Below are 18,381 nucleotides of genomic sequence, written 5' to 3' on the forward strand. Positions count from 1 at the left end.
GTCGAATCCCTCCCATACCTAATCAGTTTCAGCTGGGGCTGGGGACGTGGCCGGGTGACGGAGGGCTGGCTGGCTGGCTTTCCTCTGCAGCCCTGCAAGGAAAAGAATACCTCCTTTCTCCTTCATCACCACCCACAGCAGTCCGGTTTGGCGCACTTACAGGCTGCCTGTTTGCAGGAGTTACTGATCTCCTCCTGGCTTCTCTGAACAGCAAATGGGAAGTATCAGCAGCGGCAGCACACACACACACACACACACACACACACACAGCCATAGCCCCCAGGGAAATAAATCGGGGAAAGAAAAGCGCAGCAGCCCAGCTGATCACTGGCAGGCCCTTAGGAAGCCCATTTCTTTTGCTTATAGGTGGTTATAGACCCCCCCCCCAGGCTCTCATTCTACCTAAACATTCTGTTTGGCCCTCTGAAATCTGTTCGGTTTCTTCTAGAACTGTTATCCCTCCTAGCCTGCAGGGGCCGTGTTCACTGCCCAGTCAAAAACAAGAACCAGAGAGTCAATGCCAAAGTTAAAAGCGCATCAAACACGCCTAGCATTTATTATTTTAGTCACAAACCTACAGGACCCCTCAGGAAACCCTCCTTGGGGCCTGGCCCCAGCAATTGAAAGCTGAGGACCTCGGGCGTAGGTGGCAGAGATTGGGCTGTTGGAGACTGGCTCTGAAACAGGGGTGGTCCCCTAAATGGAAAACTGTGTGGAGGTGGCAGAGGTCAGGGCTGACTGAGTTTCTGAGGAGGGTTCAATAAAAAAATCTCATAAACAAATAAGGGGTACTCTTGCTACCCTTCCTCCAGGGCCCCTGATTTTTAGGAGAGACTTCATTTTTTCCCCCCCGGGGTAGGAAACAGCCTGGACACGCCCTTTCTTTACCATTTTCTACAAGTTGAAGGGAGGTATTGGGGTAGTATTTTAGGGTGCCTAGACTGGGTTCACACTAATCTCTATCATGCCCCCAAGGGTGAGGACCTAAATCTCACTCTTAATCTAGGTCTAGAAAGTCACTCCACAAGATTTCCACCTGTTCCCTTCCCCAAGAACAAGGTCAGCCCAGAGCCCTCCTAGGTCCGGTCCCAGGTTGGCCCCAGGTTAAGGCAGGGAGGTAGGAACTGTTCCTCCCTGCTGAGTGGAATGCTCGCAAGGCATTTGCTAGGGGTCAGGGCTGGGGCCGGGGCCTCTACATGGGAGATCCTCCATACCTGAAATACCTGTGCTGGGCTTTACCTACAGAGAAGGGATGACTGTCAGGAGAGCGGCCTGGACCACACCCTTACACCCTTATTTAGGTTCCTTGCCAGAGCCAGGCAGGGGTCATAAGGAAGGGTTAGGGTTTAAGCCTCCAGGGCTGGGACACCATCATTTTTACTTCTCTTCTTCCAGTACCAGGAAAAGCTGGACTGGCAATTCCCAGAGATGGGATGGAGTAGCATCCTGGCATCTCCTTTCCTTGGGAGACCTAAGAGTCCCGAGTAGCCAGGGCCACAACCTTACCCCGCCTCCTTCCCTCACCTAGGCAGGAATAGGGCCGACTCTCAGGAGATGAACCCAGCTTCCCCAGCTCTCTTCGGCCTTCTCCCTCAGAAATACCTGCTCAGGGCGGTTCCTTTGGAAAAGGGGCAGGGCCTCACCTGACTCCTCCTCCTTGCCTTTTATAGGGGCGGGGCCTAATTGTAACTCCTCTTCCCCCAGATTTCCTGGACAGGGCAGTCTCACAGGAGGGTAGGGAAAAAAAGGTGTCTCCTCCAGGCTTGTCCTCCTTCCCTGGGTGGGGGCAGTCCAAGGGGAGGAGAGAGACCCGATCAGGACTCCTCCTCCATGCTGAAGCTGCTGCGGCGGCTGCTGGCCTTGGACACAGCCGGGGATACTGAAGAAAGGAGGGGGTCAGAGGCAGCCCGCAGCGGGGACAGGGCACCCCCTGACAGTCCTCCCACCACCCCCTCCTCCTCCATCAGAATGTCCTCTAGCCCCAGGTGAAAGGGATCCCCCAGGTCCCCCAAGTGGTCGCTGGGAAAATGCAGGTCCAGAAGAGCATCGGAGGGTGGCGCTGGAGGCTGCTGCTGAGGCGCATTCTGGACAGGTCCCCCTGCTACATGAAATGCTGTCGTGCTCGGCCTGCCTTCCTCCTCAGTGTCCAGCTGCTCTGGCTTGAGGCTGTCAGAGGCGGAACTAGTGGCTAGGGAGAGCAGTCCTGGGGTAGGAGGAACTGGCAGACCATGGATCTGGGCCTGCAGTTCTAGCTCCTGCAGAGAGGAAGGAGTAGGTACAAAATGAGACGGAGTCCCTCACAGCAGAGGAGTGTGCCCAGTAAGAGGGCAGCCTGCTGGGTTCCAGTGCAGCCTCTGGCCCTCACTACGTGCAAAGCTTCCTGTTTTAAAGGCTCTGAGCTCCAGAGTCCCAGTTTGGAAAATGGTACAATGGTGGGTTATCTCACAAGGCTGGTTCTGTGATTTAAATGAGTTAATGGGCATTCAGCTCTTGTTACCATACATGAGATGAGATAAATGCCCTGCATATTAACAAATATTCATTACTACTGTTATTTTTTTAACTATTTAGAAAATCTCTTTCTCTTTCCTGTTTTTTTTCCAGACAGGGAATGTAACTCTGGTTGTCCTGGAACTCACTATGTAGACCAGGCTGGCTCTGAACTCACCGAGATTCTTTCCTCTGCCTCCCTGAGATTAAAGATGTGTACCACCATGCCCAGCTGAGAATCTTTTAAAAGATTTTTGTATGTATGGGTGGCTTGCCTGCATGTATGTGCATCATGTGTACAGTGCCGGTGGAGGCCAGAAGAGGGCGTCAGATCCTCTGGAACTGGAGTTACAGGTTGTGAGCCACCATGTGGGTGCTGAAAAAGGCCAGTCCTCTGAAGATTCAGCAGCTGGTGAGCCACTAAACAACCTGTTTCTCATTACTAATTTTTTTTCCCCTTTTTTCTTTTTCTTTTTTTTTTTTTTTTTTTTTGGTTTTTCGAGACAGGGTTTCTCCATGTGGCTTTGGTACCTTTCCTGGATCTCACTCTGTAGACCAGGCTGGCCTTGAACTCACAGAGATCTGCCTGGCTCTGCCTTCAAGTGCTGGGATTAAAGGGGTGTGCCGCCACCACCCGGCACTATTTTTTTTTTTAAGATTTTTTTATTTATAATGTATACAATGTTCTGCATGCAAGTATGCCTGTAGGCCAGAAGAGGGCGCCAGATCTCATTACAGATGGTTGTGAGCCACCATGTGGTTGCTAGGAATTGAACTCAGGACCTCTGGAAGAGCAGCCAGTGCTCTTGACCTCTGAGCCTTCTCTCCAGCCCTCATTACTAATTTTTTTATTTTTATTTATTTTATTATTTCTTTTTGAGACAGGGTTTCTCTGTGTAGCTTTGGAGCCTGTCCTGGAACTCACTCTGTAGCCCAGGCCGGCCTTGAACTCACAGAGATGCGCCTTCCTCTGCCTCCCAAGTGCTGGGATTAAAGGTGTGTGCCACCACCGCTCGGCTCCTCATTACCAATTTTTTATTTTTTAATTTGTTTTTTTCAAGACAGGGTTTCTCAGTATAGTTTTGGTGCCTGTCCTGGATCTCGCTCTGTAGACCAGGCTGGCCTCGAACTCAGAGATCCACCTGCCTCTGCCTTCCAAGTGCTGGGATTAAAGATGTGTGCCACCACTGCCTGGCTCCTCAACACTAATTTTTATTTATTTATTTATTTTATTTTTTGTTTTTCAAGACAAGGTTTCTCAGTGTGGTTTTGGTGGCTGTCCTGAATCTCGCTCGCTCTGTAGACCAGGCTAGCCTCAAACTCAGAGAGATTCACCTGGCTTTGCCTCATGAGTGCTGGGATTAAAGGCATGCACCACCACTGCCCGGCTACTAATTTTTTTTTTAAAGATTTTTATTTATTTATTATGTATACAGTGTTCTGCCTGCATGCCGGTAGAGGGTGCCAGATCTCATTACAGACAAGCCACCATGTGGTTACTGGACCTCTGCAAGAACAGCCAGTGCTCTTAACAGCTGAGCCATCTCTCCAGCCTCTGGCTACTAATTTTTTAAAGACAGGATCTCGCTATGTAGCCCTGGCACTTGAACTCATCGATCGATCGACCTGTGTCTGCCTAGTGAATGGTAGCCTTAAAGGTGTGGCCCACAACGCCAGCTGTCCTCACTATGGTTGTTAATGCTGTCCTAATTACTGGTCATCTCCATCATCATGGAAAACTGGCCAGTTCTTTGTCTCTGCCTGCTGGAAGTTGCAGTTCCACTTTCTCCCTCCAAACCTGAATGCGGAGCTGCAGACTTCGGTTGGCTTGTTCCAGGGATCGCTGCCGGCTCTCCAGGTCTTTGGAGCGTTGCTGTTCCTTCTGCAGTTTGCGGATGTAATCCACAGAGGCCTTCAGGATGGTGCCCTTGTTCCAGCGCATCTCCCTGTGGGGCCCAAGAGGGAGGAAAGACCCAGTGCTGCATATGAAGTCTCTCAGGGGGACTGTATCAGGTAGATGGAATACCTGATCGCATATCAGAACTTGCGGTAAATCAGACGTAAAGCAAATGCTTACAAAAACCCCTGTGCCTGCAATCTTCCACTGGTGGCCATTATACCCCGAAACCTGGAATCCTTCTTGTAACTCGACCCCTTCTGGCTCCTTTTCCTCCCCACTAGAGCCGAGGTTGGCCTCAGTGTTAACATGGGAAAGTATTCTCACCTCAGACCCTGTACTTGGATACAAGCCTTCCCCCAGAGCATTTTCCCTCCACCATGTGGCTGGCCTCTTGAACCTTGCCCGTTCCTGCTCTCGGTGCTGGGGAAGAACGCAGGGCTCCATGGCAGACAAGAACTGCGCTTGGCTATGTTAACGCGGCTCCATGGTTAGGCTCTCCAGTCCTGTTCCCTGTCAGCTGAGTCCTGCTCAGTCCTATCCTCCTCACAGCCAGCTTCACCTTTCCAACATTCGCGCATCTTCCTCCTTTTCTTTCTTCTTCTTTTTTTTTTTGAGATCTATTTATTTTTGTTTTATGTGTATGGGTGTTTTGCCTGCATGTGTGTGTGTGCCAATAGTGCCTGCCTATGGCTCATGGAGGCCAGAAAAGGTTATCAGATCCCCTGGAACTGGAGTCACAGACACCATGGGGTTGTTGGGACTCAAACTCGTGTCTTGTGCAAAAGCAGTCAGTGCTCTTCAGCCCTACTCTGTTCTTTCTGTTGTTTTGGAGCTGACCTCAAACTGTAGATCCTCCTGCCTCAGACTGATGGGTGCTGGGACGACAGGCCCTGTTCCCTTCTGTTCATTATGTTCTACATCCCTCATTAGAACATATGTCATCAATTCTACTTGTCTTTTACTTTTAGTTTTTCGAGACAGGGTTTCTCTGTGTAACGGTTCTGGCTGTCCTGGAACTCACTCTGTAAACTTGGCCTCGACCTCACAGAAATCCGCCTGCCTCTGCCTCCTGAGTGCTGGGATTAAAGGCGTGCACCCGGCAGGATTCTACTTGTCTTAACTGTCTACTTGCCCCAACTAAAGCATCAGATCCAAGAGGACAAAGGTCTTTTTCTCTTTTGTTCCCTCTGGTATTCTCAGAGCCTAGCAGAATTACCTGGTACAAAGCAAAGGCCCAGTAACTAAATCTTGAGTAAGGAAGTACTAAATGAATAGAACACTTGTGTTCTACAGGGTACAGATAGGGACAGACAAACTAACATCGTGTACTTACAGCCTGAGGGTCTAGAGTCCCCCAGCTAAGAAAAAACAGAGAGTTCTTTTCGGGGGAGGTATTGATTTTTTGATGCAGAGTCTCACTCTGTAGCCCAGGATAGTCTAGAACTTACTATGTAGCCCAGGCTGGCCTTGAACTCGTGGCAATCCTCCTGCCCCAGCCTCCCCAGGGCTGGGATTGCAGGTATGAGCCTCAGCATCTAGCTCGGAGAACTTTTGTCTGAGCAAGACTACACGGCAGACACACCAAGGGACACCTTTCCTGGTGCAGAGTGCTTATTCCACCTCCCATTGGCCTGGGGTCCCCAGCCCAGACTCACGGATCATTGGACTTGGGGATGAGGGTGCCCAGCTCTTTGATCCTATCGTTAATGTTGAATCGCCTGCGTCGTTCAACTTTCAAGAGAGGGGGAAAAAGAAAGAGTAGGAAAGAGTCATCAATGGGTGAAGGAAGAGAGAAGAACAGGGGTGCTGGGAGGCTCCCCGTGGGAGGCAGCCCTCAAAGCAAGGAGCACGGCAGGGCTGAGTGGCAGGTGAGCAAGTGCGCCTGCTCTCGGGCTTACTTAGGTTGTGATTGTCTTTCTTCTGTCGTTCCTTCAAAAGGGCCTTTGCCTCGGTTTCTGGAAGAGAGTGAGGGCGGATATCAGGGCCTCTGGGTAGAGGAAGCAGAGCCCCTGCAGATGCAGAGGTAGGAGCTAGTGGGAGAGGGACAGAAGGAGCCACTCTTTAGAGATGGGGGTCTTGCTTTGTTGTCCAGGCTGGCCTTGAACACCTGACTTAAGCCATCTTCCTTCTCAGTCTCCAAATTAGCTGCAACTACAGAGTTTGGCCACAGAGCCAGACTTGGAGTGATTTTTTTTTTTAAAGTAAGGTTTATTTATTTTTATTTTCTGTGTATGGGTGCTTTGTCTTCATGTATGAAGCATACCCCATGCATGCCTGGCATCCAAGGAAGTCAGAAGAGGGCACTACATCCCCAAGAACTTGAGTTACAGATAGTTGTGAGCTGCCACGTGGATGCCGGGAATCAAACCCAGGTCCTCTGGAAAAGCAGACAGAGCTCTTAACTGCTGACCCTGACGATGACCATAATGATAATGATGATGATGATGATGACGACGACGACGACGACGACTGTAACAAAAAAAAAACAGCTGCTGCTTCTTCTTCTCCTTCTCCTCCTCCTTCTTCCTTTTCTTCTTTCTTCTTCTTCTTCTTGTTCTTCTTGTTCTTCTTCTTCTTTTCTTCTTCTTCTTCTTCTTCTTCTTCTTCTTCTTCTTCTTCTTCTTCTTCTTCTTCTTCTCTTCTTCTTCTTTTTAAAGACAAGGTCTCAATATATAGCTCATACTGGCCTTAAACCTTCCAAGTGCTGGGACCACAATCATGCACCAGCATATACCTGTTGACTGCTTTAGAAGATGTCTTGAGCCAGGCATGGTAGTTCATGCCTACAATCTCAGCATTGTGAAGGAGAGGCAGGAAGATCGCTCCAAGTTCAATGCCAGCCTGGGCTATATAGGGAGTACCAGAGCTGGGCATTTGGGCATAGCTCTGTAATTTCAGCACTTAGGAGGCTGAGGCAAAAGGGCTACTGGGAATCTGAGGTCAGCCTAGGCTACAGAGTGAAACTATGCCTCAAAAAAAAAAAAAAAAGGTCTTTGCTATTTTTTTTTTTTTTTTGCACAGGCCTTCTGTTACACCCAAGATAAGAGAAAGTCAGAGAAAACGAGGTGAACGTAGGACTAAGAACCATATGAGAAAAAACAAAGAGAGGAAAGCAGTTGGCTTTGTTTTTCTTCTCTGATGGAACCTAGGGTCTCCCAGATGCTAAGCTACCCTCCCAGTCCCGGCCTCAACCTGTTTCTGAAAAGCTCAAACCCTCTCCCTAGAATCAGGTCTAGCCCCAGACCCGGCAGTGACAGGGCTTGGCTCAAGGGACAGGGTGGGGGTGCAGGGCCAAGACCCTAGCACTTACCAGAGATCTCCCGTTTGATGTTAGGTAGCTCGGCCGGACAGGAATTGCTGACAGTGATGGCCGGGGTGGCCACTCCTTGGTTGCTGTACACATCGAGCAGATTCCCTGACACAGGCAGCTGTGGACAACCAAGGTGTAGAAGAGTCTCCTCAAACTCAGGCTCCCGACCCTCACATTTGAAAACCCAGGGCCCTCTAATGCAAGGACCGGGGATTCCAGGAGAGCGCTTCTCCTTCAGGAAGTTTCACATGGTACTTAACAGCAGGAACAGAACCAAGTGAACGTTCTCTGGTTTGTGGGGACTGGGGTCCACCCACCCAGCCCCTCAAATGCCTCAGTGGCCTCTGAAGCCCTTCTCCAAAACAACTCTAGGGCTGACTCTGAGAAGAAAAATGCTGGAAAATCAGTTCGCAGGTCTCTGTCAGTTTGGATCTGACATTCCAGGCCATTAGGTGCTTCCAGCACAGCATTCCAATCCAGCATTCTTGGAACACTCCAACGCAATCTTAGACCTTGGTAAATTATCATGGCAACGTGCCACTCAAAATGTGGCTTTCTGGAGAGTTCCAGCCAAGTCCCCAGCCTTAAGTGCGATCACTACTTTAAAAACCATGAACTGCCACTGGTCATTCACCAAGGTCCTGACTCTGTATCCACCCCACGTTCTGATAGCTCAGGTGGTCTGGTCTATTCCACAGCTGGTGCTGCTTTTATAGCAGCCTTACTTTTTGTCTTTCTCTCTGACCACGCTAGATACAGTCTGGGGCAACACACTCGGATAGAAGTGGACCCAGTCCTAGCCCTCGGTGAGCTGGCATACACTGAAATCCTTCTGAGGCTTTCTGGCTTGTAACCTCTAGTTATGTCCAAAGCAGTGAAAAGTTGGGATAGAGCGGAACTTTCTGTGTGTGGTACTGAAGACAGAACCTAGGACCTCAACACAGGCTAGGCAAGCACTCTTCTCAGCTACCTCTGCCCCCAGCTCAAACTATTTTTATACAAGGTTCTATCCTCTTGCTATGTTGGGAAAAGCTATGAGATAATTTACCAAGGCACGTTATGAGATTTTTTGAATGTTCCAGAATCAGACCATTATAATGGCAGCTCTCTTGCTCTGGCAAGTTTTATCCATTTTACAAGGATCCAGCCTCTTAGCCCAATTCATCGCAAGGGACTTGGTACATTCCAAATGGTACAAGGTCCAACCACTTGCTACAAGCCAAGCCTTTTGGTTCCCATTACTACACGGTAGTATCTGAATCCCTTGGGATACTCCAACCGCTACCTTATTCCTGCTTCTTGGTACTTACAAGCGCAAAGCCAAAGTGCCCAGGTAATAGTGTGTCTAGAAACTCCCCATACTGTAAGTCTACCAGGGCTACCTCTCCATGAAGTCCAACAAGGGCCCCAGGACAGTGGTGGGCCTAAGCCCTATCCTCAATATAAGGCCTTTCTCTCAATCTTAGTATAATGCATGGCAAAGGTCGCTCATATACACACACATAGCCAGTGCGGGCGTGGTCTTAGTGACAGAAGAATGCCATACTTTTCAGACCACCTCCCTTCTTAGGACCTCACCGTGCTGGGAAGCTGCAGCCCTGCTGTGCCTCCGGGAAGATAGCTGAGCATCTCATCGTTGTAACTGGACTCTAGGCTGATGATCTCATCAATGACATCATCAATCTGGGGGAAGAAGTAAATACTGTACAGGGTTAGAAGAACTGGGAGGGAAGGCTGGGGGTGGGAGTAGCATAATGGTAGAGTGCTGGCCTAGCATGTGCAAGGCTCTGGGTTCTAGTCCCAGCACCCAGTATTCACACACACACACACACACACACACACACACACACACACACACAAGTAATAATCAAACAACTGGACGAAGGGCCTAAGGGAAGGTTCTCTGCAGCCTCTTACCTCCTTCTCTGAGCTGGAGCCAATGGTGAGCAGTGCCATGGGGCTGTTCGGAGCACTGCCTGTCGGACCAGCGGCATGGGCAGTCTCAGGGCCAGGAAGTGGCTGGGCACTGGCAGGCCCTGGTGGTGGGGTGAGGGCCTGGGAAGCCAGCTTGGGCCCAAGTGTGGTAGACAAGTACTGTTTCACCTGCTGCCGGCGAGCTTGCTGGAGATGGTAGCGTGTGGGGTTCTCCAGGTGGGTCTGAACCTGTGAAATCAAAGACGGGGGGCGGGGGGGAGGCACAAAAGAGCTCAGAGGAATAACTGAGCCCCAGCCTGACCCTGTCACTCAACTATTTTCAGGCTCATATGAACAAACTGGGCCTGGGATTTGAGAACATCTCCAAAGTATTAGTAAATCTGCCAAGACCCTAAACTTCTTTCTCCAGAAATCCTTTAGAACCTCCAAAATCTACCTGGGCTTGTAAGTTCTCTCAGTCTCTAGATCATCCTGTCAGCGTCCTCCGAACTCACTGATGAGTCTCTGATACCGCCCAACAGAACCAGGAACCATATCACATATGATATGCCTTCCCTACCTAGCCTCACAAGTCCGGAAGAAAACCTAAGAAACCATCAACACACGGGCACAAGCACAGACCACTTCAACACTATCCTAACCTGTCCTTAGAACCACTGGGACCCCGGGCCACCCCTTAGCTCCTCGGACCATTTCTAGTCATTGACTCCCAGAGCTTCCGGATTCTGTCCTTACCTTGAGAACCTCCCTGGGCACCTGAGCTGGGGGTGGACGACCCAATGTGTGGCCACCAGCAGACACACCAATCACAGAGATGGCTGGTGAGGCCGGTGCCGGACTGGGGAAGGGGGCGGCGGCTGCCTGTTCCCGCCGCTCACGCCTCTCCTGCTCCTGGGCCTGGGCCCGCATCAGCTGCTGCCGCAGCAAGACCCGTGATGAAGATGACGATGCCATGGCAGGGGTCCTGGAGCCCCCTGTAGAAGACGATGCAGAGAGTGTGGCTGGGCTGGTTGGTGTGGCCTGCAGTGATAGTGGGAGGCTGTGGAATGGGAAATATGGGGCCATAGGTAAGCTAGAAGTCTCCGTCCGAGCCTAAGGGCGGTCTGGGCTGGAGCAGATAGATCTAGAAACGGACTTGTTATCCGTGCTCCCAGACCACAACGGCAACGTAGGTACCTGGATGTGGGCTCTAGGAAACACTGGGACCAGACACAGTTCCGTCCCTCAGAGGACACAGTCTGGCCCATTCCTCCAGAGGAAATCAAGTGTAGCTAGCCTTCAGCCTGAACGGTGAAGCCTCGGTTGGAGCAGGTTCCCAGAGCGAGTGCTGGGCTCTAACATAAGGGAGTTTTTCTTACTAACAAGATGAGCTCAAGTGGAACTGAAGTTGGAGTGAAACGTGAACACAGAGGGATGCTCAGCCTAGTCTGGAGCTCCGGGAAGTGGGCATCAGGCTCCAGGGGAGCCCCAGACTCCGTTTCCTCCCTGGCCAGGCTTCTGCTGCCAGGCGCAAGTTAGTTTTGAAAATCTCCGAGGTTTCACAATCCTCTCTTCCTGCCCCTCTTCCAGGTCCCCTCCCCTCTCGTAGAGCCCAGGCCGATGACTCAGCACATTTAGACTTCCACCCACCAGCCTGGCCGCCCCAGAGCCGAGGGAGGGTGGGCTTGCCAGGTGTGCCCAGGGCTGACCAGGCAGGGGCTGCACGGCCCTGCCCACTGCCCCACCCACGGGAGGGCGGGAGTTTAGGAAGGCCACGCCCATCCAAGCAGCCAGGCCTGCAGGAAGATGTGTGTGTGTGTGTGTGTGTGTGTGTGTGTGTGTGTGTGTGTGTGTGAACTGAGCAGGGAGACAAGGGACGGGTAGGGGAGCACTGGCTTGTGCGCATGTTCCTCGCCTCTAGCCTCTGCACTGGGAAAATACAGGCCACTGAAAAGGGGGGAAGGGGCTGGGTGGGCTCAGAGGGCCCTGGGCCCTTCAAGTGGGTTGGAGAAGTGACAGAAGGGTCACTCAGGCCAGGCCTACCTGGAGCGGAGGGGCAGGGGTTGGCTTTTGAGCTCGTAGAAGCTGTCAGGATCAAGGATGTTTTCTAATTCGATGTCAGCAACAATCCCGGATTCCGGAAGCAAAGAATTCAGGCTGAGGGTGGGAGGGAGGAAGGGGTGGTGATCAGTGACGGCCAGGAGCTCTAATACCCTCCCTTCCCCAGACACCATGGCGGCGCTCGCACACGGAAGGGCACTGCCACCAAGATGTCCCATATCCTCTCCCTCTGCCTCCTCCTGACTGCTACCCACAGGCCCTTAAGGGTCAGAACAATAAAAATGCCTGGACGACTCCTTCACTCGGACTCCTTCACTCGAACAATCACAACCTGGGCTTAAGGGGGGAAACAAGAAGACTTTAGGAATGACCATTCACTTTGTAAAAGGACTCCAGGCTTTGCATTCAGAGTCCTCCCAGCCCCCACACCCCCTACTGTTTTGCCGACAGCTGAATGTGAACCCATGTCTGTATGCACACAGAGCAAGTAAGGGCACCCCTCAGCCTAAGAGTCCATTGTAACACAGCCTGAATGCATCACAAAGGGAAGTGGGCTCCCTCATTTACTTTGCATCAGGAGTTACACTTGGCAAAGGAGTTCTTCCAGCCCCAGCCAGAGTTCATAGGCCGCTGATACCCATCCAAACATAAGAATGGGAATAGGAGAGGCTCCCCTCCTCCACCAGTGAGCATCTTCAAAGAGAGAATCTGAGTGCACGATCTGCCTTGCAGGAGGAGCATCATTCTTAGCTATAAGAAACTGCCCAGCCTCCTCCTACTTTGTAGATAGATCAAAACACACGCCCGTTTTCAGTATCAACATTCACTGGCCCAAAAAACAAGCCATATCTCCGATGAAGGAAGGCTGAGGTCCGCCTAGACTATATAGAGAGGCTTCATCTCGAATTATAAAAAAAAAAACAAAAAAACAAAAACAAACCCATAGGAGCTGGGAGCTGGGGCTTGCCTAGCATGTAAGAGCCCTGGGTTCTACCCACAGCCCGGCAACAAAGCAATATCCATCTCTCCCATTGAACTGTGCCCACTACTGTGATGACCGAGGCTGTTATAAAGACTCTAAGATGATTCTGCTCAGTCCTCCCTGCCGGGTATAAAGGACCTAGTGTCCAGGCCAAAAACACACACGAGGGTGAATGTGTATCCTTGCTGGAAGTGTATAGCTCAGTGGCCCAGCACCTGCCAACCAAGTGGGAAGCCCTGGGGTCCACCCACCGCATCCCCAAATAATATGCACCCTTGAGTTTAGTCAAGTTTAGATCCACCAAGATTGTGACTTCAAATGGTAAGAAGTCTCTCCCCTCTCCAACAATGGTCTTCCTTCCCCTCCTTGGCCACAGATGGGGTTCTAAAACCATCCAGGAAGTTGGGAAGAGGAAGCTCCCAGAGTAGCTGAGTTCAGCACAATCCCGGGCAGGAGGCAGCCCCCTCCCATACTCATACACCACTGCACATAGTTGGAAAAAAAAAAAGGGTGCTGGGGAGGGCAAGGCTGTGGACAAGGAAGAGCTGGAGTTTCCAAGCAAGGCTGATGGGAGAGGATGAGGAGAGGAGAGGCGAGGCGGAGGACCCACCCAGGCAGGGATGGTGCAATCGGTACTCACTCCAGCTCTAGAGACTGATTCAAGATTACACCCGGGAACTGAGCGACAGGCTGGGAGGGCGAAAGAAAAGGAAGAGGGGGTGTGTGGGTAGGGAGTGGGCAGGGCTGCCTGAGAGGCTACGGGGGGGGGGGTGAGTGGCAGCAGAAACAAGACCCTCCTCTGGGTTCCCAAATAAGGTTTGAGGCCTCCCCCTCCTAAGGCTAAGAGTGAACTATCTATCCAGTCTGCCCTGCCGCCTCGCACTTAAGCTCCTACTCGAAGAGGCTGGAGGGGTTTCTACTATGCCGGCATTTCTATACGGACTGGGGGGGGGTGAGGGGGCGCATCCGTGAACGATTGGGCCGATCGATCAAGCTGCTTCGCTCGATTATTCACACACACACACACACACACACACACACACACACACACACACACTCACGGCATATCTGCGACTTCCCCCTAACCCCTCCAGATTCATGTTATCCCCAAACACAGCACCGGCTACTGGGAGTCACTAAGTGCCCCAAATAGCACCTCTGCCTCCCAGGATCCTTTCTCCCACACTGAAGGAAAAAAAGATTCCAGGATTTCCTTAAAATCAGTGCCTCGCCTAACAGTGTGCCCTCAAATTCATCCCTCTGCGACCGACTCAACAATCCCAAATTCAGCTTCTAATCAGTTTCCCAAGTTCGCTACCACAGACCAGTTTCTGTACGCTCCACCATCTGCCTCGCTAGACCCAGGAGAGAGCCCCCCAAATATGACCCTGCCCTCCTTAACGTACTCCCACTACTCCTTTAAGCTCCAGTCTAAGCGGGTCAGTACCAGATTTCTGAGGTGCCCACCCAAGATGGGCACCCCGACGTCCTTCAAGTCTAGGCAAAGAGTCTCCGATCCCAGTCCGGGCCCCCCAATGTCCTGAGATGAGTCCCCAGGGAACCTCAGTTGTCACTCCCGGCCCCAGGTGGCCCCGCACCTGAGCAGCTGGGCTGAGTCGGCTGGTCTGCGCTCTTCCAACAGCAAGAACACGGCTCGAGGGCCCTCCGCGCTGGCCTCTACGGCGTCCCGAGATGGCTCGGCTGCATGAGACATGACGCCCGGCCCCGGGCGAGCCCTGCCAGGCCGGTCGGGCCTTAGCCCGGTCCCCCTAACAAAATAAGAGTCCCCCTCCCCCCGCTCGCCACTGCCTCCTCCGTTAAGCCATGGAGCTAGCTCTGCGCGGGCGGGCGGCGTCGGGAAGATGGGATGGGCCGTGAGTCATCACCCGCCCTGAACGGACCGACACCCTGAACGGGTCTAACCCCGGACGACCGCTTGCCTCCCCCTCGTCCTCTTCCCCCTCCTCCCAGGACTGGGGAAACTCCACAGGAAGTGACCACACTGGGGATGGAAGTCTGGTTGGGCCAGACCTCCTGAGCAAGGCAGCCAATTGCTACCGGGAGATTCGAGGGCCCGCCCTAAGCCACGACTTCGAGGCGTAGGGAACACCGGGTTCGCTCCGCCCTTCGGAAAAGGGAGCCCTTAGGCCACGCCCTCGGCGGCGGAAGCAAATAGGCGAGGAGTGATTTGGTTGAGCCCCGCCTTCATTTTTGCGTTGCTTCCTGAGCCACACCCCCTCTTCTCAACTTATCCACACCATCCCTACACCGCCCCCAGCCCCAACCCCCAGCCCCAGCAAGATAGATGTTAAACTGAGTCTTGGGTTTTCAGCGCCCGCCTGGAAAGTCTGCACGCCAGGCTTTTAGCAGAACAGCGCTGGCTCTTAGCCTAGGGTCATCCCAACTTCTTTGTACCGGTCCCTTCTCAAGCCACGATGTAACCGAGGCTGAAGCAACATCCCTTGAAGATGGTGCTGAAACCATACCCTTTCGGTGCCCGCAGTCCAGCCACGGAGGTGGACTTCCTGACGGAGCTCAGCCTGTTTTGTTATCTAAAATGTTTATTGTACTATGATCATTGTACTACGCAATAGATGGTTAATGAATCTTTTGACAGATGGATGAATGAGTGGACGGATGGTAATTAGATCTGGTTTTCCAGTGAATGACTTCTGTAATCATAACCAACTATTTGAATAATGCAGGAAACATGCTTCACTCTGCGCCTCCACTTTCCTGCCCTGTCAAATGGGGGCCATAATGTGTGTCAGCAGAGTTATGAGGATTAGACAGAAATAATGAAAAGGGCTGGCCCGCTGTTTTGCATACAATAAATTCCCCAAAATTAATTGATTCGCTCACTTGTTCACGTATCCAGCATTCAGGAGGTGCCTGTGTGGGGCAAACAAATGCAAGGTGGCATGGACACAGCGGACCCATCCATAACCTTCAGTTACATTTGTGTACACCTGAGCCCACCACTTCCCTCTGCTGCTTCCCAACATCCCAGGACCGTCAGTTGATTTTGAGAACACAAAAGTGGGTTTGGGAGCATGGTGGGACTAGTCTGTGATCACAGTACCAGGGAAATGAAAGCCAGAATAAGATGTTCAAGGTCATCTTTAGCTACACAGTGAGTTACAGAATGATCGCAAATAAATAAATAAATAAAAATGTTCACTGGACTTGCAATTTGTGATATTGGTAAAGTTATTTCCCAAGTGCCTCACTTGGTTTTATAAACTTGCACATTTCTGCACACAAATAACCATCTCACAATGGGGAACCTCTACAGAAGAAAGATTATAGTCTTAAGTTATTTTTGAAGATTTTGTTTTCTTTAGTTTGAGACAGGATTCACTTTTGTAGCCTTAGCCGGCCTGTAACTCACTAAGTAAAACACATTGGCCTTGAATTCCCAGACATCTGCCTGCCTGCCTCTTCCTCTCCAGAGCTGGGATTGAAGGGCAAACACTACCACCACTACTCCAGGACAGTCTTTTTTTTTTAATATTTATTTATTTATTTAGTGTGTGTGTGTGTGTGTGTGTGTGTGTGTGTGTGTGTGTGTGTGTGCCTACATGTACGTATGTGAACCATTACATGTAAAAGCCTGTGGAGGTCAGAAGAGGACACTGGATGCCCTGAAACTGGAGTCACAGGTGGCTGTAAGCCTTCATGTGGGTACTGGGAATCAGAACCTGGGTCCTCTATCTGAGTAGCAAATGCTCCTGCCCACTGATTGATTTCTCCATCCTTTATTATTCCTATTATTATGTTAGATATATTTTGTGTGTATAAAATCTGAGCAGCAGGAGCTGGAGAGATGGCTCAGAGGTTAAGAGCCCTGACTGTTCTTCCAGAGGTCCTGAGTTCAACCACATGATGGTTTATAACCATCTGTAATGGGATCTGGTGCCCTCAACTGGTCTGCAGGGATGCAGGCAGAACACTGTATTCATAATAATAAATATTTTTTAAAAAATCTGTCCCAGCACTTGGGAGGCAGAGCCAGGCGGATCTCTGTGAGTTCGAGGCCAGCCTGGTCTATAGATCGAGCAGGCACCAAAGCTACACAGAGAAACCTTGTCTTGAAAAACAAAACAAAACAAAAAATCTGAGCAGCAAAAGCTCCTAACCGCTGATTGATTTCTTCATCCTTTGTTATTATTATTATTATTATGTTAGATATATTTTATGTGTATGAGTGTTTTCCCTGCATATGGGCTCTAGCACCTGTACCTACATTTCTGGTGCTAGAATTCAGGTCCGCTGGAAGAGCAACCATGTTCTTAATGGCTGAGTAATCTTCTTCAGCCCCAAGAAGAAACATCGTAATATTGTTATTTTCAGGGTTTTTTTTTTTCGACACAGGGTTTCTCTGTGTAACAGCCCTGGCTGTCCTGGATCTCACTCTGTAGCCCAGGCTGGCCTCGAACTCACAGAGATCCCCTGCCTCTGCATCCCGAGTGCTGGGATTAAAGGTGTGCGCCACCACCATCTGACCCATTTTTTTTTATTCTTGAGAATTGTATGTAGTTAGATAATTTTGCTTTCTGTATGTATGTCTTGAACCAATCTATATCTGAATGGTCTAAGTGCAAAATCCTGAAGGCAGGAATAACGGTGTGATTCTGGAATCTCAGCACTCAGGAGGATAAGGCAGGAGGAAGACAAGTTTGAGGTCAGCCAAAGCTACAACAGTATGCCGTCTCAAAAATAAAAAATATAACGGGCTGGAGAGCTGGCTCGGCAGGAAAGAACACTCCCTGCACTTGCAAAGGCCCTGGATTCAGTTCTCAACAAGCACAGGGCAGCTAGCTCACTACCATTTGCAACTCTGGTTCCAAGAGTGCCCTCTTGTGGCCTCAGTGAACGTCAACCACAGACGGCGCACAGACATCCCTGCAGGCAAAACACCCGTACCATACACATAAAAGAAAATTAATAACAAAAACTGAAAGAGACCATATCTTTCTATCCTTCAAAATATTAGAACACAATGTTTGGGGGGGGGTAAAGAGTTGAGATAAGGTCTCACTATATAGCCCTAGCTGCCCTGGAACTTGTATTTAAACCAGACTGGCCTTGAACTCATAGAGATCCACCTGCCCGCTGCCTCCCCAGTGCTGAGATTAAAGGTGTGAGCCACTATGCCTCTCTAGAAGAGTTTTTGAAGAATATGTTAAAAGCTTCTAGTAGGAAAAAGAAACATGGGGGCCACGTGTGCAATGGCTGGGAACAGCAGCCTCCTTGGGAGTGCATGGAGCCTGTTGCCTATATGGGTTACCCTAAGGGACCTTGGAGACAATTTCCTTGTGGATATTCATGTTTCTGATTTCAATGGCTGTCTCCAATCTAGGCTCCAGACACGTGTATGTGGGTGCCTTTGGGAAGCCCCAAGACACAGAGGCCAGAATTCACATTGGCCAGATCATCAAGCTACAGAATAAGGAATACGAGATTGAGGCTCTATGTAGAGCCAAGTTCAAGTTCCCTTGTTGCCAGAAGATCCACACCTCAAATAAATGGGGCCTCTAAGTTTAATGCAGATGAATTTGAAGATATGCTAGCTGAGAAGTGACTCATGCCCGATGGCTATGAAGTCAATTATACCCTCCAGGCATGGTTCCCTGGACAAGTGGAGAGCCCTGAACTCCTGAGGGCTTTCACTGTGCTATCCTACAACTCACAGGATCAGGTTCAGTGATCAATATCACATCC

At 50.7% G+C, this 18,381-nt stretch overlaps 1 protein-coding gene and 1 non-coding gene across 5 annotated transcripts; one reads left to right on the plus strand and one right to left on the minus strand.

The window, feature by feature from the left end:
* Nucleotides 1-521: 521 nt before the first annotated feature.
* On the minus strand, nt 522-14,652 carry Tfe3 (transcription factor binding to IGHM enhancer 3). 4 transcript variants are annotated; one of them, XM_028881360.2, is made up of 10 exons: nt 14,256-14,652; nt 11,658-11,771; nt 10,371-10,674; nt 9,618-9,863; nt 9,279-9,383; nt 7,701-7,818; nt 6,289-6,345; nt 6,046-6,121; nt 4,289-4,436; nt 522-2,255 (listed from the first exon to the last, which is right to left on the minus strand). In XM_028881360.2, exons 1-10 carry the CDS (start codon nt 14,369-14,371, stop codon nt 1,815-1,817), a joined length of 1,725 nt encoding a protein of 574 aa, XP_028737193.1. In that variant the 5' UTR covers nt 14,372-14,652; the 3' UTR covers nt 522-1,814. The 4 variants fall into 4 exon arrangements, with proteins under 4 accessions (XP_028737193.1, XP_028737194.1, XP_028737195.1 ...); XM_028881361.2 differs by having other exon boundaries at nt 10,371-10,609; nt 14,256-14,651; XM_028881362.2 differs by lacking the exon at nt 14,256-14,652 and adding an exon at nt 13,298-13,347.
* Nucleotides 14,653-17,830: 3,178 nt separating this feature from the next.
* LOC114701341 lies at nt 17,831-17,970 on the plus strand. The gene has a single exon (XR_003735809.1). It is a non-coding gene; the product is annotated as a small nucleolar RNA SNORA70 (small nucleolar RNA).
* Nucleotides 17,971-18,381: the final 411 nt, after the last annotated feature.

The sequence above is a fragment of the Peromyscus leucopus genome, chromosome X, assembly GCF_004664715.2.
Source record: "Peromyscus leucopus breed LL Stock chromosome X, UCI_PerLeu_2.1, whole genome shotgun sequence".
Taxonomy (NCBI): Eukaryota; Metazoa; Chordata; class Mammalia; order Rodentia; family Cricetidae; genus Peromyscus; species Peromyscus leucopus.